The sequence below is a fragment of the Astatotilapia calliptera genome, chromosome 11 (assembly GCF_964374335.1).
Source record: "Astatotilapia calliptera chromosome 11, fAstCal68.1, whole genome shotgun sequence".
Lineage (NCBI taxonomy): Eukaryota > Metazoa > Chordata > Actinopteri > Cichliformes > Cichlidae > Astatotilapia > Astatotilapia calliptera.
In genome coordinates, this window is record NC_137432.1 from 6,763,078 (window position 1) to 6,777,319 (window position 14,242).

Genomic DNA, 14,242 nt, shown 5'->3' on the forward strand with positions numbered 1-14,242 from the left:
TGTGAAAAGAAGCCAGCTAAGATACTTTATTTCAAGTTCGCTGGGGTATTTCTCTGATGTTGACTTAAATACCCTGCTGCCAGCTGCTGCTTCCATTATGAACTTCTGCAGAGTCACAAAGGATTTTAGGTCACTGGCATCTACAAAGATATGCTCACTTAGCGAGATAAACATGAATGCATGCTGTGGCTGTCAAGCCACAGTGATTGTGTGGGGCCTCTGCTGACCAGCTGCTGTGTTCTGGTAAAACATTAACACATCTTTGTTGGATTATGTGAGCACTCTTAGTGCAAGCTAGCGGATTAATGAGCCATTCACAAATTGATCAGTGAAATCAGTTTTGGGACTTTAATAAAAAGACAAACAGCATGTCACTCTCACATATAAAAACTGTGGCATAAAAATAAATCAAGAGGAAATCAGGTAGCAGGCAAACAAACATACATCTCTGCCCCTGTCGTTACATCACTTCCCTGCCTTACTTACATTTAAATAGATTAAATAAATTTATTGTAAACAACAAAAGGAAGTGAAAACTGAAAGGTGGAGGGGGCTCCATAATGGTGGTGGTAAAACCGGCCCTGTTCTCAACAAGCCTGCCCCTGATGTGCAAAGCTGGGGAGTCATCACAAGTCCTTTCCCAGATTGTTGATCTCATCCAGGACAAAGTCCATGTCCTGCCTGCTGACCTGAGGACTGATGATGATCATCCTGAAGAAGTTGGCCTTTTCTCCGTGTGGCTGGTAGCCCACCATCATGCTGCCCTTCTTCATCATGCGCTCTTTGATCACAGGTGCCACCTGCAGGAGGAGGGAGGAAACACTGCAATGACTGGCACAAAACACACGGGAGGATTTGGTCATCGTCAAATTTTAGAATGTCACTTTTAGGTGGTTAACGACTTACTTTGTGGAGCTTTTCCCAGAGCTCAGGGCCATCTGGAAGGGTTTGCAAGCTGGGTGGAATGTACCAGAAGCAAATATTTGCATATTCAGGCTGTAGAGATATAAAATTGAGATGTATGCACTTCTATAAATAAATAAAAACATGAATGAAATGCTTCTTTTCATAGTTCGTAATGACATGAAATTTAGTGGTTTAGTGTGAATTAACTTACTTCCATCAGCAGACGGAATCCTTCTCTTTTCTTGATCTCTTCTGCCAGATATCTGTGATGAAGAAAATTTAGCTTCAGATCGCAGCACAGATTTATATCATCATTTCCACCGCTCAACATACAAGCCATAATAATACTTAGTCTTAGGAGTGGAGCCCGTCCCAGCTGTCAGGGAAAGTCTTTGCATTTATCACAATATTTTCAGAATTGGGGTTAATAATAAAGTAACTGTTTTTTTAATTCAATCATTAGTCTTTCATATGGATAATTAACTAGATATTTTTGATTTACTAAAGCAAATATATCTGTAAAATGCATTGAGAATGCACTATATAGCCTAGGGGTTGTATAGTGTGCTAGCCAATCATTTTAAAAAGAGTAATATTTTTCATTAATTAAGTAATTTATTATAATGTTACTGCATATTTTGCATTTTTATTATTTTTATTTTATTGAAATTAAACATAAATGATAATAATGCCATTCCACATTTTTGCTTATTACTGAGGTCATTCACAGAAATGGCCACTAGAGTGCACTGTGCACCAGCTTAGTCCCCACAGTCGTGCACATAGTTTCATATTGTCAGTTAAAGTTAGAGCAGTTAGTTCACAGCAGTCCTCAGTCTCTGTGCATGAAGCACTGCTGGGTCTATTCTTCTGTAATTTATGCTGCAAAGCCTGTATTCCATGAATGAGCAATACTTCTGTGGTGTGAAGGACCACTACATAAATTTTTGGTTCCTATTTCTGATTTAGTAAATATTGCCATGCGGTCACTGTGATATTTATCTGCAGCCCATGGTTCCTCAGACTGACCTTGCCATGGCGAGGGCTCTGTCCACCCTCTGCTCCAGCTCTTTGCTTCCCAAAGCCTTCCACATGAGCCAGATTTTGAAAGCATCTGGCTTCCTGCTGCACTGCACCGACTTGTCCCCCGTGTCGTAGCTGACATCGTAGAACTTGTCCTGCTGGAAGAGATAAGAGGCCCGTGCAGAGTGGCAGCGCTGCAGGAGACTCTGAGGGAGCACAAGGACACAGATGAGTTATATAGAGTGATTTTATATTTTAACAGGAGGTAATAGACTCTGGTATATCAGTCGGAGAACCTTTTTTTATTTATGTCAGCACAAGAAACACAGGAAACCAGGACTTGTAGTCTGCACAAGGCTAGATAATGATGGGTATTTCGCACTGTACTGAATGTTACCTTTTACTCTGTTTATAGTTGTTTTTCCTTCAGTGATTCTTAATCAGTTTGGAAAAAGTGTAAACCTACACATGTTGACACCATAATGCAACTAGGCCTTTATGCGAGCATTTAGCATTATATATAAATCCAAAATGTGGAACTACAAGAGAACTAGTCTGCAGTGAACTGTACTGGCAGGTCCACCCCAGGCCCAAAGCTCTGCTGAATGACTGTGCTGAAGCACATAGCTGTCTAATGCTCCACTGTTTATATACAGGGAGTGCAGAATTATTAGGCAAATGAGTATTTTGTCCACATCATCCTCTTCATGCACGTTGTCTTACTCCAAGCTGTATAGGCTCGAAAGCCTACTACCAATTAAGCATATTAGGTGATGTGCATCTCTGTAATGAGAAGGGGTGTGGTCTAATGACATCAACACCCTATATCAGGTGTGCATAATTATTAGGCAACATCCTTTCCTTTGGCAAAATGGGTCAAAAGAAGGACTTGACAGGCTCAGAAAAGTCAAAAATAGTGAGATATCTTGCAGAGGGATGCAGCAGTCTCAAAATTGCAAAGCTTCTGAAGCGTGATCATCGAACAATCAAGCGTTTCATTCAAAATAGTCAACAGGGTCGCAAGAAGCGTGTGGAAAAACCAAGGCGCAAAATAACTGCCCATGAACTGAGAAAAGTCAAGCGTGCAGCTGCCAAGATGCCACTTGCCACCAGTTTGGCCATATTTCAGAGCTGCAACATCACTGGAGTGCCCAAAAGCACAAGGTGTGCAATACTCAGAGACATGGCCAAGGTAAGAAAGGCTGAAAGACGACCACCACTGAACAAGACACACAAGCTGAAACATCAAGACTGGGCCAAGAAATATCTCAAGACTGGTTTTTCTAAGGTTTTATGGACTGATGAAATGAGAGTGAGTCTTGATGGGCCAGATGGATGGGCCCGTGGCTGGATTGGTAAAGGGCAGAGAGCTCCAGTCCGACTCAGACGCCAGCAAGGTGGAGGTGGAGTACTGGTTTGGGCTGGTATCATCAAAGATGAGCTTGTGGGGCCTTTTCGGGTTGAGGATGGAGTCAAGCTCAACTCCCAGTCCTACTGCCAGTTTCTGGAAGACACCTTCTTCAAGCAGTGGTACAGGAAGAAGTCTGCATCCTTCAAGAAAAACATGATTTCCATGCAGGACAATGCTCCATCACACGTGTCCAAGTACTCCACAGCGTGGCTGGCAAGAAAGGGTATAAAAGAAGAAAAACTAATGACATGGCCTCCTTGTTCACCTGATCTGGACCCCATTGAGAACCTGTGGTCCATCATCAAATGTGAGATTTACAAGGAGGGAAAACAGTACACCTCTCTGAACAGTGTCTGGGAGGCTGTGGTTGCTGCTGCACGCAATGTTGATGGTGAACAGATCAAAACACTGACAGAATCCATGGATGGCAGGCTTTTGAGTGTCCTTGCAAAGAAAGGTGGCTATATTGGTCGCTGATTTGTTTTTGTTTTGTTTTTGAATGTCAGAAATGTATATTTGTGAATGTGGAGATGTTATATTGGTTTCACTGGTAAAAATAAATAATTGAAATGGGTATATATTTGTTTTTTTGTTAAGTTGCCTAATAATTATGCACAGTAATAGTCACCTGCACACACAGATATCCCCCTAAAATAGCTAAAACTAAAAACAAACTAAAAACTACTTCCAAACACATTCAGCTTTGATATTAATGAGTTTTTTGGGTTCATTGAGAACATGGTTGTTGTTCAATAATAAAATTATTCCTCAAAAATACAACTTGCCTAATAATTCTGCACTCCCTATAGACAGATAGACTGGTGATCTGTCCTAGCCCCAACTTGTTAATTAAGCGCATGTGGCTGGTCATATTTCTCTGATGTACATTCATATTCCAGTCATGTCTGCTGAGTTGTGTGAGCTGGACTGTAACACTAAACTTTTCAGCAAGAATTTCAACAACCACTGATGGACCGACATAAAACAGGCCTCACCTTTATGTTAACCTTTAAGTATTCATTAAGGTATTTGTCACATAGATATAATTACATATGAAGCAATGTCCAAACATAACTCAGTTAAAACAACAACAACAACAACCAATATATACGTATGTATGTATATAGGGTGTATGGCTTATGTAAAAATGAAGATGGGTCCGGACACATAAAGAGTACAATTATTGTCTAGAATGGTAAACTCTACATTTCCAGTTTGAATTTCTGTTAACAGAAAGAGCACAAGAGCCCAGTGAGAGATTAACAATGGTGTGAATTTGCAGGCCTTGAGAGAAGTGAGTGGGAGCCAAACCTAACATTCAACTGACCTTTTGTGTAGTTGAATGTTAAAGTTTTCTTTCTAACTTGTGTAGCTAACACACAAGTAGTGACAAGCTTGTTATAATTTATAACTTTTTTCCTGTCAAACATTTAGCCTGACTATATGGAGCCGTAAAGAGGCTGAAAATGTAAGAAGCCACAGTCACATGTGCTGTTTCTGGACCACAGATGAGGAGTCTGTTGATGAGGATTATTCATGCTTACCGTTTTGTCTCTGACCATGAAAGCCGAGCACTGCAGACATGCCATCAGCATCTTATGAGGGTTCCAGGCAACAGAGTCGGCTCTGATGAAAAACCACAAAGCAGGAGGAGAGGTTACAACAGGAAACGATCAGCATTTCACTTTACTAAGAGGCAATGATGCCTTCATCCGTACAGCTGCCTGTTTACCTGTGGATGCCCTTTAACAGGTGTTTATGCTTGCTGGACACCAGAGCTGCTCCTCCCCAACATGCCTGAGGAAAAAAGAGAATATTATAATAAGAAGAGCTGATTGTCAGACATGGTTACAGGAAATAAATAAATTGATTAATTAATCATAGGGCTCACATCCACATGCAGCCACAGGTTGTGCTTCTCACAGATGTCGGCAATTACATCGATGGGATCAAACGCTCCGAGCACTGTGGTTCCTGCGGTGGCGTTTACCATGAAGGGAACTGCACCCTGAACACACGCACATGAACATTTTGTTCAATAATTCTGTAACTTTAATTAAAGCCCATCACAACAGCCAGCGACTGCTCGCTCACCTCACTTTTGGCAGACAGTATTTGCTCCCCCAGAGCAGAAGGAATCATCTTCCCTCTGAAAAACACACACAGCAACTCATCATTCAGTCAGCTTACTAACTCATTTTTACCCCAGCAGACTAAGCGTCATTTTCACTGAAACACAATGAGGTATTCCCACACCAAGTCTGGACCGTGCAATGCCAGGTCCCTCTGTAGGTGTAAACAGACGGGAGTGTGCGAGTGGCTCTTTACCTCTCATCAGATGGTATCGCGTAAACATTCTTTGTGCCAATCCCCAGCAAAGCTGCTGCTTTGGAAATGGAGTAATGACACTGAAAGAGATAAAGGAAGAATTATGCAACAATTACGGTCGTACAAAGCAGATCTAATTTCACCTCACGACCCGTTCTTCAAAGAATCTGGTAGATTTGCAAGGCGAGTATCCCCTCAAGAGATGCAAGATTTGTCTGCTTAATCAAGCAAGTAAAACATTCATGCCAACATTCATTTGTGTTAAAGAGGCCAGAAAAGAATGTTTTGCTTATTAAGAGGGTTAGACAAAAGACAGAGAAGAGCTTCTTCTGAGACAAATTATATTTAGGATTTACTTTTAGGAAGTAAGAAAATGTGGCCAAAAAAAACAATCGGTCAAAGAATTTTTTTTGTAATGACTTTTAGAAAACGTACCTCCTGTGACGTGAACATGACCAAGCGTGGAGCTGCAGAGAGGCCGTTCTCCTTTATGTCAGGGCAGCAACGGTACCTGGCTAAGTTCACAGCATACATGTTGGACATTGAACCGCCTGGAAGGGAAAAACGTAGGAGATGTTTATTTTCTTAAGAAAAAGATATTAACATTCTACTGTGTGTCCAAAAAGGTTGTGACAAAGTGCAATGATGCACAAATCAAAGCCTTTATTTTACTGAAATATGGTGCACACAGTTCAAAACACATAATCTGTGGCGGTGTGGAAGCTTTTGTGTACACGGCATGGGCAACCTTAACAATTGTAGAGGCAGCGTAATCAGAGACATATACTACCACCAAGATTATCCTTATTTCTCAAAGAATCGTAATATAACACAACTGATTGACTCATTACAAGAAGTTGCTAAACTGGCTTTTCTGTAATACGAACCTGTCACCCTCCCCGGATGCATTATCATGCAGCTTTTAAACTGTTGAGCAGTTAAATTCCTGTATCAGCCAGTATAGTATAAGCATTTGGTTTTCATCACTACAATAATTGGCTATCTTCTAAAAAATGTGCAAGGTGTTGTTAAAAGAAGAGGTGATGTCATAGTCTCATTTTTTTTTCAGTTTCATGACTTGATATGTTGACGTTCTTTCTCCAACTCTGGTATACCTGCTGTTATTATCTGTCGGCGATTATACCTGCATTGAAGATTCCATCTCCGCCATCCTTCCAGCCAATCAACTCCATCATCTTCTTCAACACAGCTTCCTCCGCCAGCGTGAAGACTGGAGCCACCTCGTATGTGTACCTGATTAAAAACCAAACCAAATCTTACAACAGTACTGAATATTGAATGATCCTGTAAGATTTCTCTACAAAGTATTTAGCTGTAAATAAGTGCAGTACTCACAGACTGGGCTTGAGAGCCTCAATAATGAAGCTTGCCACCATAGAGTAGGGCTCCATCCCAGCATACAGTTGGTTGAAGAAATGAGGATGAGCTAAAAAATATTAAAAGCTGAATCAGGCCAGGTAAGAATCAGATGAGGGCTAATCAAACATCCTGAAGTAAGTAAGTAAAATACATCAAAGTGTCATTTCTTCATTCAGAATTTACATCTTCAAGAGTTCAACACAACTCTGCATCTTTTTTAAGTTGACTCAAAAATGGAATAACAGTATAAAGAGACACAAAGGGAGTTAAAAAAAATTACAAAAAAAATGAGTTTTAAAGAGACTAAAGAACAAGCAAAATTACTACAAAGACAACCAAAGAAACTACAAAAAAATCCAGTGAAATAAAAAACCTCGCCCAACACAAAACAGCTACAGAGACATTAAAAACTCCAGCAGACTGATGTCAGAAATATAAAAGAAAAGAGGTGTCAACAGTAGAAGAGGTGCTAAATTACATTAAAGGCATGACGGACCACTAAACGACATATAGCTTCTTATGCCTGAGGCGTAACATCCCGACGACTTGTCACGTCCCGCGGATTTCCTGAGGAGCGTGAAAGGTGACCTTCCGCTTTCTTATGCAACGCGCAGTGTTATGGATGACATCAGTAGAATTATGGTCCCCCAGTAATACACGTTCCAGCCATGTATTCCAGCCATAACTCTATCCTTATCCCTAACCCTATACCCATAACCTTCTCCCTAACTTTAACCAGCACTTTAATGACGTTAAATAGTGTTTTCGAAAGTTTAAATTTAAGTAAAATGAACGAACATGTGTAGATTGAAACGGCACTCACGTTTCCTTATTTTTCCGATCTCGTCATTTAGGGACGTGTTGGGTGCCCAGAGGTGTAATATGTTGACGATTTGTCACCTAGCATCAAATATTACGCTTTGGGAGTGAGAACATATTGTTTGTGCCTGTCTATGCCCAGGGGCCATTATCTCCTGATCTACCCATAGTTCTGATGATTGTCTGCAGGGTATTTGGCATCTGGTAGCCTGGGTTCATTAAATGTCCCTCCACATCACTGCTACAGAAACACTCAGGAAGCCACTTTCCTAAAGTGGTGTCTCTGTGTTCGGATCTCAGTTCATTAAATTTCAAACACTCACTAGTCTTGACGCTGTATCTGATGGCATCTTTGAAGCGCTGCAGGATCTCAGACTCTGACTCTCCCCCATCTCTCAGCTCGAGGTCCAGCAGCTCTTTCAGCTGCTTGGGAGAGCGCCACTCACAAACCTGATCAGCAGGAACAAACATGTCACTGTCGAAGTCAAACAGAGCAGAATTTGCTGTCGTATAGTTACATATCCATACATTCATTGTTTACCTTTTCTCTGACGTCTGTGGCCTTTTTTATTGCATTTTCCACAATGATGGACATGGACTGGTGAATGAAGTTCTCTGATGCGAGTACATTCACAGTGGGTCCATTCAGAGGAATATTGTCAATGATGACTGGAGAACATTTCACTGGATGACCTGGATCTGCCGGGCTTTGGACATCACTGGTTTTCTCCTCTGAATAAAGACAAATTAAATCATATGAGTTCTGACATCAGTGGCTTTCTCAAAAACTAGATACATTTTGAAAAGCTCAGCCGATGCAAATTACGTTCAAACATGACAGAAGATAAAGATAAAGGAGGCTCTCCAAAGCTTTCCTCAAAGCTGGCTGAAGTAAAAGATTGTTTGGCAAGAAAGTGCTTAACGAATGATTTAGCAATTCATCTTTTTCTTCCAATTTCCCATTTTTTTTTATTCTTAGTGTGGAACACTTCCTCGTTCAGTTGACACAGACCTTCTTCTGTAATCTGCTTTGCTGTAAGATTTTTTCTCTCTTAAAGCTGATTTCACTTCGGCACTTTACCTTCAACACTGACTTACTGAGAGAAATTTGGATAAGAGTGTTTTATCTTTCAAACACAGAAAAGAGGAGTCAGGTATCAGCCCACATTAAAACAGTATGACACCTTGGTATAACCATAATAGCATAATTATAACATCAACATGGTGAATACACTAAAGGAAAGGTTATAAAAGCTCTAAATCCAGTTAAGAGAACATTTTTATTTTTACATTTCTAAATTCCAGTTAGAGTTCAATGCCCACTGCTCTGCAGGGTAGTGAAGTATGGGGTCCACCCAGTCATCACAGCTGTGGCTGTTGGGGTAAACACCCAACAGAAACTCTGCCGACAGACTTTACGCAAACACAGAAAAACACCAACAATTGCCGGTCAGCCAGAGTTGTGTTCACATTTTTTAGTCAAGTTTTAAATCCAGTTCTTAAACCACGCCCCATTCCAAAGCCCTCCAAAGCCCAAAAAGGGTCCCAGAAAACAGTCACCTACGTCAGCTGGTGCTGAGACTGACCGCTTTCAAACACACCCTAAACAGTCTCCCAACAACCCTGTTTCCCAACAACCCTGTTTCCCTGACACCAGTAGGAGACGAATCAAAGCCGCCTCTCTGGAACACGGCAAAGAGGAAACTAAAAGCCAAAACAGATCAGAACATTATTGCACCTCAAAGTGAGATTAGTAATTGGCAGAATATCTCTTAACTATAGTGGATATGACACAAATTAAAACTCATATATTTTCTTTTTTTTCTCTCATTTGTCAGAATAAAAAATCCAGTATCAAAAAAAGTAACTTTCCTGGCACTTATTTCATAGTTCAGGCGTTAAAGGGTTAACTATCAGAGACAGAAAGCAGAGAGCAGAAAGCACTGGCTTGATACTTTAATTTTACTATCTGTAATGCCAACAAAGACCCAGAACTGTAATAGCTGGCCTCAGAGTACTCAAAGAGTCCAACACTACAGAGCACATTGAAGAAGCTGCCTGTAGCAACATGATATTTGACATGAAATTTCATTAAGAAAGACATTAGTTAAGCATGATTGCCTTTTGCACACCTATTTGAACCAAATAGCTGGATTCTCACCACTAACACAAAGCTACCACAACCCATTAACCCTGCTATGAGTTTTATACAGTAATTTGAAAGCATTGTTATTATCATCATCATCATTATTATTATTAGAGTGCTTGGTGATTTAACACTCTTCCTGGTTGTGAAATTTAGCTCTCAATCTAAATAAAGAATAACTTCCTAAAGTCTTACCTTTGTGGTGTCCTTCCATGTTGTTCTCATACAGGTGTACTGTGATGCTGTGTAATTACCGCATCGTGCCTCGTATTTATATCATTCACTGCCACCTACTGACGCTACGCCCACAGGTTGCACCATGTCTGATGATTACTTCTGGTACGTTTCCATTAAGACTCCACAGGTCTGTGTTCAGAGAGGAAAATTCCACCAATTCGTTTTCTCCAAGTGCTCGAGGAAGCTTGCGAAACCTGCAACATCCACAGAACGTATCCTAACATTTCCAGCCGTTTTATGCTTTCATTTTTGTTATTCATGCTCCACAGTCCCGAGGTTTGGGGCATTTTCCTGTTGGAGCACCCGACCAGCATCCACTGGAGTCAGCCACTGTTTCTAAAAGTGGGCTAGTACCCACTGCTTTATTAGTCCACGTTGATAAAGCAGAGTATAGAGCAGGGACTCTACTCCAGCTGTTCTAGCAGTGGTGAAGCCACTTCCTTCTTTTCAAGCTCTTATGACTCAACTGGATAACTGAGAACTTACACGGAGATAGGAGGTTTTTGACATGCATTTAGCATATTTAAGCATAATTTAGTCATGGAAGGATTTACTCTACTGTATTTTTAGTTTATTTTTACTTCTTTTTTTTAATTGTTTACACGTTCAGCTCTATCGGATGAATACATCAGTAGGAGTGTTGAAGTAATATTGAGACTTGAGCTGAGTCAGTTTGTACAGTTTGTGCACTGGAGTCAAATTTCTGTTTTGTAATTGTCTTCTCAGAAGCCTCGAGTTACATGACTCACCTCTCGAAGAACAGAATGTATATGGAGATCGTCATGTTGTGGAAAAATCTACTGTGCAAAATCCAGGACAATTAAAAGCAATTCCTTCAAATGTCAGCACAAAAGACAGTGTTATGTAATGAAAGTGTAACTAACATGCAAATCAGTTGTTTAAACCATGTCCATAATTTACTTCTTAACCATAAATTATGTGACAGATTGTGCATTGTTGTTTACAGGAATATGCTGATTGTCACATGCTATCTCAAATGTTATGGTTTCTTAGGGTGTTTTGACAGAGCAGTAAAACATTTGTCTGTCAAAAAGGAGAACATGCGTTCTACACAAAGCAATCAAAAGATTCTTATCAGAAGCGTTATTAATCCACTCAGTTTTACAGGAATCACTCCTGATTCATTAGAATTGACTTTGCACTTCCTGCTAAATTATGTCACCTCATGAGTCCCATTCTGTCGAAACTGGAGGATTTAAGCAAAGCTGCCCATCCATGAATTCTCTTTTTTCAGTGTCTTTTTATTGCATAAGCAACATTTGCATTTTTTCCAGCTGCTGTGAGTGGGTGGGACCATCACTGTACAGCGCCCAGGCATCATGCGCTGGACAGAAAGGAGGCTTCCATATTTACACATCTTAGATTGAGGCCTAGCAGAGTATCTGACCATTACCTTACTTAAAAAATGACACTCATACACAAACACACATTTTCCCTAAAAACATCATATCATATGGAAATTTCTCCTTTTTTTTACCACACAGATTGAAATGTGAAAACAGAAGAACTGTAGATTAGAAACTTGATTTAAAGAAAGACATCTGCTAGTTTCTAAAACTCTGTTTATTTAGAATGTGGCTAAAATGGTGATTTGCCAGTTACTTGGTGCATGTTAAAAGATTATGAAATAATGAAAGTTGTTGCAAAATTTAGATGCTGCTTCCTCCAAAATGTGGTCACATCTAGGTTTAAATTAAAATCAGGGAAACAATGAAAAAAAGCACCAATCAGATGATCAGAGAGGCCGACTGCTACAGTGAGAGTCAACAGTTCACCTATGATGCACTCTAATATGATTTTACATGACTTACTTATCTGGATGCTGAGAGGCAAAACAACAGTGAACAGAGGTGTTGTTAGGATCTTGATATGCTGATAGATGTTTTCCTGATAGTGGCAACAGTTTTAGGCTCTTCAGAGTGAAATAAAATTTCACAGCATGAAATTATAACAAACATTTTTTTTTTTTTAAAAAGGATCCAAGTTAAATGTAACTGAACGAGAGTCGTCGCAATAGCATCAGGAAACACTGTCTTTCGCTGGTTTGTCACTCAGGTTAGTTTTGCAGCTTATTTTTCACCCACCTGCTTGTCGGCACCTCACCTGCACTGGCTCCACCCCACAGTTGGAGACAGTTAGGTCTTTGTCTATGTCAGTGGGTCTGTTCAGGAGAGTGACACACTCGCACTGTATCAGTTGGCCTCTGATCATCTGATTGGTACAGGTGTTTCCTGATCTTAATTTAAATACAGATGTGATAACATTTTGGAGGAAACAGCATCTAAATTTTGTAGCAGTATCTTTTAATAAGCACAAGGTCACCAACAAACCATCAATATAGCCATATGCTAAATAAACAGAGTTCTTCTTTTAAATCAAATTTCTAATCTGCACTTGGTCTTGCAGATCTTCTGTTTTAACATTTAGATCTGGATGCTAAAAAAGAAAAAGAAAAATCCTTATTAGAGGTAAGAAGTACAAAGCTACTGTTAAATCTAAATGGCAGCTAAACCAAAAAATTATTTTAGGTTTGTCTTTCCATAAATGCTCTACAAATCTTAATTCTGCTCATGTCGTGGCTACATTTCAGATACATTCCAATACATCAGGTATTATTACTTATTTTTATTTTATTTATTTCTTTTGGATTTTATCCTTAAAGCTCTTTTTGTACCTGTGTATTTTTTAATTGCTGTTTTATGGTACAGCTTTACTCTTGCCATGAAAGTTTTTCAGGAATGATCTTGTCTGGAGAATCCTAAAGGCACAAATCAGATTTAGATCCCCGTCAAGTGGCTAAATTTGGTACTGCACTATATAGCTACACTGTATTAACCCTGTAAAGCATGTCAATACCGCCCACCCCCCACACTCTAAAACCTCCCATGAGCAATCATTGTAATATTTAATTAGTAAAAGACAAACAGGTTGTTTATTTTTCTTAATTTATGTTTCTTACTCATATTGAAATATATATTTATCTTTTGTCCCATACTGAGGAGTATAGTTTTGGTTATACTTAATTCTTTTAATGTTATCAGCACTTCCGCAGCTAGTGGAGTGCTGATTTTGGCTTGTTTTGCAGTCACGTGACCTGAGCACCCACTGTCATGAGTTCCTCTGTATATCAAAGTCAAATGTGAGGCCATCTGTCTGGCAGATAAAGCTTGCCCAGAACTGGGTCATGTAACACAACAATGAGCCCAATGATCCCACAGCAGCAAATCTAACAAAAACTAAGCTCATTGTCTCTTAACTGATAATTTAAATACCTTAAACAAGCTCTCCTAACTTTCATTTATAAAGTCCATTCATAATGACTTCTATCACTGGCAATGACACTTATTTATTCAGGAATTGGACTGCCTGGGCGAGCTCTGTAGGATCCAGGTATTGCCTCATGCTGCCAGTAGTGACACTGACCCTAGCCAAATGCAGAAAGCATTCCTATTTTAAGGGTTGTCTCGTTGTTGCCCCTCTAGTGGACCTGTTGTTAATTTAATTAACACCAAAGCAGCTAAAACTGATTAACAGCCCCCTCTGCTACTTCACTGACCCCATCAATATCCCACAGTTTTAACTGACCTGATGCTGAACTCTGATTAGAAAGTTTTCTATTCATTTTTTGGAGCAGTGTATAAAGTGCAATTCAAATTTACTTCAGTAAAGTTTACGGAGTTCACGTGACTTATCCAAATGCAAAATAAACAAATTAGGATAGATCATTAATAAAAATTAACTTTTTAAACCACCTGTTCATGTCGTGTTTCAAAGAAAACAAAATAATACCATTTTACATGGTGAATAATTTGGTTAATGATTCATGTTCACCATATTAATCTTGCATCCCAGTTTAATAAGAAACAGGACGTCACCATAGACAAAAAGTATTTCCTCTGTTTTATATTCATGTTTATTCTGAGTCGAGTTTCTGCCAGTTTGTCAATAGTTTGTGATATCATGCAACTGAA

General features: G+C 39.6%; 1 protein-coding gene across 1 annotated transcript; it reads right to left on the reverse strand.

The window, feature by feature from the left end:
- Positions 1-325: 325 nt before the first annotated feature.
- Positions 326-10,889, reverse strand: LOC113031965 (acidic amino acid decarboxylase GADL1). The gene is made up of 15 exons (XM_026184546.2): positions 10,209-10,889; positions 8,409-8,599; positions 8,191-8,317; positions 7,025-7,115; positions 6,813-6,922; positions 6,104-6,219; positions 5,669-5,748; positions 5,435-5,489; positions 5,232-5,348; positions 5,073-5,137; positions 4,885-4,966; positions 1,936-2,135; positions 1,118-1,169; positions 907-996; positions 326-800 (listed from the first exon to the last, which is right to left on the reverse strand). Exons 1-15 carry the CDS (start codon positions 10,225-10,227, stop codon positions 627-629), a joined length of 1,569 nt encoding a protein of 522 aa, XP_026040331.2. The 5' UTR covers positions 10,228-10,889; the 3' UTR covers positions 326-626.
- Positions 10,890-14,242: the final 3,353 nt, after the last annotated feature.